The sequence below is a fragment of the Schistocerca cancellata genome, chromosome 1 (genome assembly GCF_023864275.1).
Source record: "Schistocerca cancellata isolate TAMUIC-IGC-003103 chromosome 1, iqSchCanc2.1, whole genome shotgun sequence".
NCBI classification, from domain to species: Eukaryota; Metazoa; Arthropoda; class Insecta; order Orthoptera; family Acrididae; genus Schistocerca; species Schistocerca cancellata.
In genome coordinates this window covers 699601777-699613513 of record NC_064626.1, presented here as the reverse complement: position 1 = coordinate 699613513, position 11737 = coordinate 699601777, and the positions used below count along the sequence as shown (strand labels likewise).

Genomic DNA, 11737 nt, shown 5'->3' with positions numbered 1-11737 from the left:
CAGACAGAGATTCCGAAATCAGATATTGGACTGTAAGACGTACCCAGGAGTAGATATATGCTCAGGTCACAATGTATTAGTGATGAAGAGTAGGCTGAAGGTAAGAGATCAGTCAGGAAGAAACAAAATGCAAAGGACTGGGATACGGAAGTACTCACGAATGGTGTGATACGCTTGAAGTTCTCTAAAACCATAGGTACAGCAATGAGTACTAGCTCAGTAGGCAGTAAAGTTGAAGAGGAATGGACGTCTATAAAAAGGGCAATCACAGAAGTGGGAAAGGTACAAGAAAGTTAGTTGTCAAGAAGCCATGGGGAACACAAGAGATACTTCAGATGATCCATGAAAGAAGGAAGTACAAAAATGTTCAGGGAAACTCAGGAATACAGAAATACAAGTCGCTGAGGAATCAAATAAAGAGGAAGTCCAGGGAAGCTAAGGCGAAATGGCTCCGCGAAAAATATGAAGAAATCGAAAAACAAATGGTTGTCGGAAGGACTGATTCTACATACGTGAAAGTCAAAATAATCATTTTGAAATTAAAAGCGAGTCTGGTAACATTAAGAGCGTAGTGGGAGTTACACTATTAAATGTAGAGGAGATAGCGGGTAGGTGGAAAGAGTACACTGAAGACCACTATGTGGGGAAAGATTTGTCTGATGTGATGCAAGAAGGAACAGGAGCCGATTTAGAAGAGGTAGGAGATCCAGTATTAGAATCAGAATACAAGAGAGCTTTGGAGATTCAGATCAGACAGAAGGTATAGATAATAAACCATCAGAATTTCTAAGATCATTGGACGAGTTGGCAACAAAACGACTATTCACGTTGGTGTGTAGAATGTGTGAGTCTGGCGACGTTCGATCTGACTTTCGGGAAAAAAAACATCCACACAATTCCAAAGATTGCAAGAGTCGACAAGTGTGAGAACTATCGCACAATCAGCTTAACAGCTTATGCATCCAAGTTGCTGACGAGAATAATATACAGAAGAATGGTAAGGAAAATGGAGGATGTGTTATATGACGACCATTTTGGCTTTAGAAAAGGTAAAGACACCAGAAAGGCAGTTCTGACGTTGCGATTGATAATGGAAGCAAGGCTAAAGAAAAACCAAGATATGTTTTAGGATATGTCGGCTTGGAGAAAGCGTTCGAAAATAGTGAAAGTTTCCAGAATGAGATTTCCACTCTGCAGCAGAGTGTGCTCTGATATGAAACTTCCTGGCAGATTAAAACTGTGTACCGGACCGAGACTCGAACTCGGGACCTTTGCCTTTCGCGGGCAAATGCTCTACCATCTCAGCTACCTAAGCACGACTCACGCCCCGTTCACAGCTTTACTTCTGCCAGTGCATCGTCTCCTACCTTCCAAACGTTACAGAAGCTCTCCTGTGAATGTTCCAGAACTGTTGTTGTTGTGATCTTCAGTCCTGAGACTGGTTTGATGCAGCTCTCCATCTACCCTATCATGTGCAAGCTTCTTCATCTCCCAGTATCTACTGCAACCTACATCCTTTTGAATCTGTTTAGTATATTCATCTCTTGGTCTCCCTCTACGATTTCTACCCTGCACGCTGCCCTCCAATAAAAAATTGGTGATCCCTGGATACCTCATAATATGCCCCACCAACCGATCCCTTCTCCTCGGCAAGTTGTGCCACAAATTTCTCTTCTCTCCAATTCTATTCAATATCTCCTCATTAGTTATGTGATTTACCCATCTAATCTTCAGCATTCTTCTGTAGCACCACATTTCGAAAGCTTGTATTATCTTCTTGTCCAAACTATTTATCGTCCACGTTTCACATCCATGGCTACTCTTCTGTAGCACCACATTTCGAAAGCTTGTATTCTCTTCTTGTCCAAACTATTTATCGTCCACGTTTCACATCCATACATGGCTACACTCCATCCAATACTTTCAGAAACGACTTCCTGACACTTAAATCTATACTCGATGTTAACAAATTTTTCTTCTTCAGAAACACTTTCCTTGCCATTGCCAGTCTACACTATATATCCTCTCTACTTCGACCATCCTCAGTTATTTTGCTCCCCAAATAGCAAAACTCTTAATCTAATTCCCACAGCATCACCCGATTTAATTCGACTACATTCCATTATCCTCGTTTTGCTTCCGTTGATATTAATCTTATATCCTCCTTTCAAGACACTGTCCGTTCCGTTTAGCTGCTCTTCCAGGTCCTGTGCAGTCTGACAGAATTACAATGTCATCGGCGAACCTCAAAGTTTTTATTTCTTCTCCATGGATTTTAATTCCTACTCCGAATTTTTCTTTTGTTTCCTTTACTGCTTGCTCAATATACAGATTGAATAACATCGGAGATAGGTTAGAACCCTGTCTCACTCCCTTCCCAACCACTGCTTCACATTCCTGACCCTCTATTCTTATAACTGCCATCTGGTTTCTGTACAAATTGTAAACATCCTCTCTCTCCCTGTCTTTTACCCCTGCCACCTTCAGAATATGAAAGAGAGTATTCCAATCAATATTGTCAAAAGCTATCGCTAAGTCTACAAATGCTAGAACCGTCGGTTTGCCTTTCCTTAATCTAGCTTCTAAGATAAGTCATAGGGTCAGTATTGCCTCACGTGTTCCAACATTTCTACGGAATCCAAACTGATCTTCCCCGAGGTCGGCTTCTACTAGTTTTTCCATTCGCCTGTACAGAATTCGTGTTAAGTATTTTGCAACAGTGGCTTAATAAACTGATAGTTCTGTAATTTTCACATCTGTCAACACCTGCTTTCTTTGGGGTTGGAATTATTATATTCTTCTTGAAGTCTGAGGTTATTTTGCCTGTCTCATACATCTTGCTCACTAGATGGTAGTTTTGTCAACACCTGCTTTCTTTGGGGTTGGAATTATTATATTCTTCTTGAAGTCTGAGGTTATTTCGCCTGTCTCATACATCTTGCTCACTAGATGGTAGAGTTTTGTTAGGTCTGGATCTCCCAAGGCTATCAGCAGTTCTAATGGAATGTTGTCTACTCCTGGGTCCTTGTTTCGACTTAGGTCTTTCAGTGCTCTGTCAAACTCTTCATCTTCATCTACATTCTCTTCCATTTCTATAACACTGTCCTCAAGAACATCGCCCTTGTATAGACCCTCTGTATACTCCTTCCACCTTTCTGCTTTCCCTTCTTTGCTTAGAACTGGGTTTCCATCTGAGCTCTTGATATTCATACAAGTTGTTCTCTTCTCTGCAAAGGTCTCTTCAATTTTCTTGTAGGCAGTATCTATCTTACCCCTAGTGATATGCTCCTCTACATTCTTACATTTGTCCTCTAGCCATCCCTGTTTAGCCATTTTGCACTTCCTGTCTATCTCATTTTTGAGACGTTTGTATTCCTTTTCGCCTATTTCATTTACTATATTTTTATTTTTTCTCCTTTCATCAATTGAATTCAACATCTCTTCTGTTACCCAAGGATTTCTAACAACCCTCCTCTTTTTACCTTCTTGATCTTCTGCTACCTTCACTATTTAATCTCTCAAAGCTACCCATTCTTGTTCTTCTGTATTTCTTTCCCCCATTCTTGTCAATCGTCCCATAATGCTCTCCCTGAAGCTCTCTACAATCTCTGGTTCTTTCAGTTTATCTAGGTCCCATCTCCTCAAATTCCGACCTTTTTGCAGTTTCTTCAGTTTTAATCTACAGTTCATAACCAATAGATTGCGGTCAGAGTCCACATCTGCCCCTCGAAATGTCTTACAATTTACAACCTGGTTCCTGAATCTCTGTCTTACAATTATATAATATATCTGAGACCTTCCAGTATCTCCAGACTTCTTCCATGTATACAACCTTCATTTGTGATTCTTGAACCAAGTGTTATCTATAATTAAGTTACGCTCTGTGCAAAATACTACCAGGCGGCTTTCTCTTTCATTCCTTAATCCCATTCCATATTCACTTACTACGTTTCCTTCTCTTCCTTTTCCTACTATCGAGTTCCAGTCACCCATGACAATTAAATTCTCGTTTCCCTTCACAATCTGAATAATTTCTTTTATCTCGTCATACATTTCATCAATCTCTTCGTCATCTGCGGAGCTATTTGGCATATAAAACTTGTACTGCTGTGGTAGGCGGGAGCTTCGTATCTATCTTGGCCACAATAATGCGTTCACTATGTCGTTTGTAGTAGCTTACCCGCATTCCTACTTTCCTATTCATTATTAAACCTACTCCTGCACTACCCCAGTTTGATTTTGCGTTTATAACCCTGTAGTCACCTGACCATAAGTGTAGTTCCTCCTGCCACTGAACTTCACTAATTCCCACTGTATCTAACTTTAACCTATCCATTTCCCTTTTCAAATTATCTAACCTATCTTCCCTATTAAGGGATCTGACATTCCACGCTCCGATCCATAGAAAGCCAGTTTTCTTTCTCCTGATAACAAAGTCCTCTTGAGTTGTCCCCGCCCGGAGATCCGACGGAGGTCTATTTTACCCACGGAATAGTTTACCCAAGAGGACGCCATCATCATTTAACCATATAGTAAAGCTGCATGCCCTCGGGACAAATTACGGCTTCAGTTTCCCCTTGCTTTCAGCCGTTCGCAGTAACAGCACAGCAAGGCCGTTTTGGTTTGTATTACAAGGCAAGATCAGTCAATCATCCAGACTGGCACCCCTGTAATTACTGAAAAGGCTGCTGCCCCTCTTCAGGAACCACACTTTTGTCTGGCCTCTCAGCAGATACCCCTCCGTTGTGGATGCACCTACGGTACGGCTATCTGTATCGCTTAGGCGCGCAAGCCTCCCCACGAACAGCAAGGTTCATGATTCATGGGGAGTTTGCAGACCTAGCACTCCTGAAAGAAAGGATACTGCGGAGACATGGCTTAGCCACAGCCTGGGGGATGTTTCCAGAATGAGATTTTCACTCTGCACCGGAGTGTGTGCTGATATGAAACTTCCTGGCAGTTTAAAACTGTGTGCCGGACCGAGACTCGAACTCGGGACCTTTGCCTTTCGCGGACAAGTGCTCTACTAACTGGGCTACCCAAGCACGACTCACGCCACGTCCTCGTGCTTGGGTAGCCCAGTTGGTAGAGCACTTGCCCTGGAAACGCAAAGGTCCCAAATTTGAGTCTCGGTCCGGCGCACAGTTTTAAACTGCCGGGAAGTTTAATAGTGAATGTTGTTCGAAATTCTGGGAAAAATATGGGAAAGCTGTAGGGAGAGTTGTGTAGTATTCAACATGTACAAGAGCCAAGAGGCGGTAATAAGAGAGGGCAACCAAGAACGCAATGGATTAAAAAGGGGTGTAAGACAGGGATGTAGTCTTTCACCCCTACTGTTCAATCTGTTCATCGAAGAAGCAATTATGGAAATAGCAGAAATGTTCAGGAGTGGGATCAAAATTCAATGATATCAGTGAGAAGATTTGCTGATGGCATTGCTATCCTGATTAAAGTGAAGAAGAATTACATAATCTGATGAATATAATTCACAGTCTAATGACTATTGAATATGGATTGAGGGAAAATCGAAGAAAGACGAAAAAATGTAGTAGCAGAAACGAAAACAGTGAGAAGCCTAACATCAGGATTGATGGTCAGTAACTAGATGAAGTGAAGGAATTCTACTACCTAGGCAGAAAAATAACCAATGACGGGCGGAGCAAGGAGGACATCAGAAAGAGTTCAGAATTTGCAGAAATGGCATTCCTGGCCAAGAGAAGTCTACTAGTATCAAACATAGGCCTGAATTTGAGGAATAAATTTCTGAAAATGTACTTTCGGAGCACTGCATTGTATGGTAATGAAACATGGCTTGGGGGTAAACGGGATCAGGAAAGATTAGAAGCATTAGAGATGTTGTGCAATAGACGAATTTTGAAAATTAGGTGGATTGATATGGTAAGGAATGAGGAGGTTCTGCTCAGAATCGGAGAGGAAAAATATGTGGAAAACAATAAGAAGGGACAGGATGATAGGACATCATGTCCCCAAAGACAGTAGGGAATGACTTCCATGGTACTACAAGGAGCTGTATAGGGCAAAAACTGTAGAGGAGGACAGAGATTGGAATACATCCAGCAAATAATGGAGGACGTAGGTTGCAAGTTCTACTCTGATATGAAGATGTTAGCACAATAGGGAAATTCGTGGCGGGCCGAATCTAACCAGTCAGAAGACTGATAAAAAAAAATAAAAAAAAATAAAAAAAATATGAAACCTGAATAGCACTACGCAATCGTTAATATAATATATATATAGTATATATATTAAGTATCCATGATGTCCTTCTCTTTTGTTGTTGTATGTCTTGCCTGTTCCATATCCCCAAAGATTCATATTTTCAGCTGGATCTATGAATCATGATGAATGAAATAATGAATAAATGAATGGTATGCTACGTCAAACAGGTAACAGACTATTTCCAATAATATCTATTCTTTTCGTAGCTGCCTTCCTCCTTCGTGCACAAAGTGTTGTAAGCCGAATCATACACAGTCTCTACACTTGTGTACGAGAACATACAAGGTGCGTCTGAGAAGTTCGATGAATTATCTCATAAAATGATGGAAAAATAGTGAGAAAAAAACTTCACTGGCCTTCAAAGTAATCACCATTAGCTACAAAACTCTACTCATATCGGTTGGAATCTGTCGACAGAGGCTTTTTGCGGAAATACTAGAAGCACTGTAGTCATGCGCTGTTGGGTATCAACAACATCTACGAAGAGCAACTCTTTCGGGGAGAATTTAAGGCGGGAAGAAAAAGATGTCCGCCGACTGAAAATCTGGAGAATAAGAAGAGTGTTGAAGAAAGGTACCTTGTGTTGAGCGAGAAAGTTGTGCACGTGGATAGCCATGTGCGGACGGGCGCTGTCGTGGAGGAAATCCCACTGTCCACTCCGGTACAGTTACGGTCGAACCCGCCGAATGCCTTGCAATAGTTGTTTCCCAACTCCCTTGTTAACTTCCTTGTTGACAGTTTCACCCTCGGATAGAAATTCGTGATGGATGAAGCCCATGCTGTCGGAAAATGCGATGAACGTCGTATTAATCTTGAAATTTGTCAGCCGACATTTTTGTTAGGCGGGGAAGACGATGAACACCATGCCATTGACTTTCACTTGGTCTCCGAATTGTACTGGTAGCGCATTAACACGTTAGTCAATTTTGAGCTCTATTTTGTGACGACAGAGGTTTCCACAGACTCCGTTAGTTTGGTGGCAACGGACGCTCTGGTGATATGCACACATGTCTCTCAGTGCGGGCGACTCATCCTGAAAAACATATGGGACCATTCACCGAATTTTTCAGACACTCCTTGTATTACAAGCAAACAGGATCACCTACATACTACATCATTTCACTATTACATTTACTACCACATACACTCATTTATGTGGCGAGAACACGAAACTGCTACGACCTTAATATTCACACAACGCACTTGACTCCTATGTTCTTCTTGTCGTTACAACGTCACGTGTCATGTTACAGGTGGAAAATTGCACTCACTTTTGGCAGCAAAACTGCAGGACTTCGCCAATGAATGGCCGATATTACAGATTACCTGGCTTGTGCGTTGGTGACACATGTTGCCGACCTATCCTATCTTTCATATGGTTGGTCGCTAAATGCTTTTAACGGTTGTCCGGCAAACTCGTTAGACGCCTTATTGGCTAGCATATAAACTGCGCAGAATGTTATTCAGTCACTATTTCAATCCAAGTCTCTCCTTTGCAGCACGCTTGGGCTTCATATCATACTGAATCCTCAGAAATAATTTGTGTTTTTCATGTAACTGATCTACGGTATAAAGTTCATTTCAGTCGCGTGAATTCTTCATCACTGTGCAACTTTCACGAACACTAATGTACATATTTCTTGAAGATACCTGGAACATCTCTGACACCAAGTCTCTGGTGACATTTACTATACTATGGTAAACACTAGTGTCATTTATCAACTACGCGGTATTTTAAAACTATGTATGTATTTTCCTTTTTTATTACTGTACGTGCAATATTCCACATCACACAGCCGCGCGAGGTAGCCGCGCGGTCTAGGGCGTCTTGTCACAGTCCGCGCGGCTTCCCCTATCGGAGGTTCGAGTCCTGCCTCGGGCATGTGTGTGTGTATGCCGTCCTTAGCGTAAGTTAGTTTAAGTTAGATTAAGTAGTGTGTAAGCTTAGGGACCGATGACCTCAGCAGTTTGGCCCCATAAGACCATACCACAAATTTAAAAAGAATTTAACATTACGTATTTATATTGATCAGTACAACAGCAACGTTGTTTCAAATGGCTCTGAGCACTATGGGACTTAACATCTGAGGTCACCAGTCCCCTAGAACTTAGAACTACTTAAACCTAACTAACCTAAGGACATCACACACACCCATGCCCGAGGCTGGATTCGAACCTGCGACCGTAGCGGTCGCGCGATTCCAGACTGTAGCGCCTAGAACCGCTCGGTCACCCCGGCCGACAAAAGTCTACACAGTTAGGCACGAAATGTATTTGTAATTATAACACATTTCTGTCCCGGAGAGACGTTAATGATTACGTTGAGAAAAACCAAATACAAAATCGTAAATGTTTCCCGCTAAGCTAAGAACGAAATTGGAAGAAGTAATAATTGTAAAGGGCAGTTTTTCTCTGTTGCAAACCTAAGACCAACTTCCTCCCTGTTTCCTTCTTAGAGGATACATTCCGGTCGTTAACGAGCCCATTAGGACTGGATTAAGCGCGCGTAATTTAACACAGTGGAATAATATTACTGCCGTTGCTGCTACTGAACACTGCAAGTCCAGTATATTCCATATTTTATTAAGCTGAATAAGCTGAGAGACACAGTTATGACTCGAGAGATAGGATGGAAAGCAAATTCTGGCAAACTACATTTCTTTCCAGTGCCCAATGCTCTCGACGTCCATACAACCACAGGCTCTCAATACTACTGCTTGAGTCAGCAACAGAGAACAGCGTCTCACACAGCAGACCCTCTGAGGTCAGGTGATAGACAGACATGCATACTGGGGAGAACTTCAACGATGAAGAACATGACAAAAAATATAACATGCTTTTCAAGAAATAGACAATTCTTAAGCAAAAAGGCCTTCTACAAAGTGGAACAAGTCCATAACTTTCATTTAGAAGGTAATACGAAAGATACGACAAACATATAAATGTATTTATGCCGAAGTGTATAATTTTACTGACCGTGCTACACAAGCCGCTGTACTACATTGAAGCTGTGCAGAAATCAGATTTTATGTAACTTCATGAATTTTGGCATTATTAATAATATATACATCCATTAGTGCTGCTAAGAAATCAATACTGTAAGAGTTTGCGCCATTAAATCATTTAGGCTTGTCTGAAATAGTAGTCCGTATCTGGTGTCCACGCCGTAGCCGGGATGTTAAACCCTAAACTTCCTCCCTTTCTTATTCTTCAACGATGTTTTACTAGTAGCTAGTTGTTTGAAATCCATCATTACAAAGTTCGCAGACGTCAGCACGTTATAATTTGGAAATGCCGAGGAGTCAAACAAGACCGTCTAGATGGGTACTGGACTTTTAAGATATTTGATTACAGAGTATAAGTTGTACGAACCGAGTCCGAAATTACACTTTATCAATCCCTTTTGAGAAAAAATTACCCGAAATATGTACGTGAGAAATTATTCTCTCTTGAAACATGCAGTAGTTCTGCATACAGCAATTAGTGAAATTTGCTGGGATAAGTCAGTAAATTCCGTAGCTGTACTGCCTAAAAATGTGGCTGGAAAGGCGGACAGAAGAACCTCGTGAAGGCGTGTCCTATGCAGAGTGTCATGTACCACATTATTAGAGCGCGACGAGTTTCGACTCTGTCGCAGTAAAATTTCTTCAGTAGTCCAGTAATGTATAGAGTGCGATTCAGCTGTCCCTTCCGGTGTCGATTTATGCAACGCGGAATATTATGTGTGTCCTTAAAAAGTTCCGTGCGAAGGTTTTACACGCTGTCGTTCGATATGCGCAAAGTACTAGTTCTACAGAAAAAAACGAACAATATCTTTCCGTAGGAAATTTAATGTAGATAAATCTGATACTAGGGTACGTTTTTCCTAGAGGCCGCAGTTTTGAATTGATCATGAAAAACGTGCAAAGATGACTTTAACGCACCCCAACTCCCATACTCTCCCCTAGCGGCCAGGATTCATAGTATTTTGTTTTTGGTACTCTTTCCTACCACCGTACAAAAATTTGCAACTGCACGAATTATTTCCAACATTCAACCTTTCTTGGTTTTCATTGACTGGGATGATTACGCCATCGGCCTAGTCGAGCACTTGTAAACTGTAAAGTTGACGTTTACGTAAATTATACCTGTCATTCTCGTTAATTTTAACTGCCTAAAATAAAAAATTACATTATCGCTTTCGTCAGACCTTCTGACTACGAAACTGATGTTGTCGTTAGGGTTAAGTCTGGATGGAAATGTCAACGTAATTAGTTTTAGCGTAACGTTTACACAAATCGTTTTCCTTTCATTACCCTCACCGTATGTTTAAAATAATAATGTTAACGAAATATCTGACTATGCTAGTGACGTTTTAACCCAATAATTAGAGACGAAAGAAGGTCGAATATTGAGGGTAGTTCCTGAAGTCGAAAATTTTTATTGAGTGATAGGAATGAGCTTCACGAACAACACACAAAGTGTCCTCGCTGGTGAGGGATGAATGTGAGGGTGGAGGTGCGTTTGAATGTCACTTTTGTACGTTTATCTTGGACAACTAGAAAACCGTGACCTCGAGTGAAGACGTAACTCAGTACAAATTTACCTACATTAAGTTTCGTACAAAAAGTTTCCGCTCATTTTTTCTGTAGGACTAATAGAATGGCGTAGCGATTGAGAGAATATGAAAATCTCGGGTATTGTTTTCGAAGGGCAGGTAAATAATAGATGTAACAGATATAACACAGCGCGCTGAATAAAACAGCAGGACAGCTGAATGGTCCTGTATATTTCTTATTCAATTTAGGTATCTATTTTTTGTATTGATCATGTTATTAATTTCCGTCAGTAATAACCATTTTCAGATCTGATTACCCACAGTTTTCTAATCGTACCAAGTCGGCATACGTAAAAACGGTAGGCACAATAATAAGCCAAGCAAGCTTTGAAATGTGGTGTTATAGAGGAATACTGAAGACTAGGTGGGTAGATCGAACAACTAATGATGAGGTACTGAATCGAATTGCAGAAATGAGTAATTAATGATGCAGTTTAACTAAATGAAGGAATAGCTTGAGGACATATCCTAGGGTACCAGGTAATATTCAGTATATTCAGTTTGGTAATGGAAATGTTTCTGTGGGCGAGAAAGAGGGGGGGGGGGTTGTGGGTAGGTTACCGGTTGCTGTATTTATAGAGTAGCACGAAGAACTGGAGTAAACTATTTTTCTAACTAAAGATCAGATCAACAACTTCAAATTTTATCAATCTTTTGCAACTGAATCTTTTTTGTTGTTTTCAATAAACATTACTTACTTGTTAGTATTAGTGGCTTTTTTCCAATGGCTATTACCTATTTTGCAAGAACTAGATGAACCAATGTAGTTTTCATTTGTCTATATGTCTCACATAGACAATTCACTGAACATAGCTTTGCTCTCTGTAGATAGCATCTGATCAAAGTGCCGGCTGAAATGTTCACAGAAATGAATAATTGTAATTTATCGTTAGTTCCTCT

The 11737-nt window shown here is 40.9% G+C and overlaps 1 protein-coding gene across 1 annotated transcript; it reads right to left on the bottom strand.

Annotated features, from left to right (window-relative positions):
• Positions 1-2844: 2844 nt before the first annotated feature.
• LOC126095310 (uncharacterized) lies at positions 2845-3333 on the bottom strand. The gene has a single exon (XM_049910142.1). The coding sequence runs from the start codon at positions 3331-3333 to the stop codon at positions 2845-2847; it is 489 nt and encodes a 162-aa protein (XP_049766099.1).
• Positions 3334-11737: the final 8404 nt, after the last annotated feature.

Coding starts and splice junctions, on each gene's coding strand:
- LOC126095310 (XM_049910142.1), bottom strand. CDS start 3,333: ATGGCTAAACAGGGATGGCTAGAGGACAAATGTAAGAATGTAGAGGAG.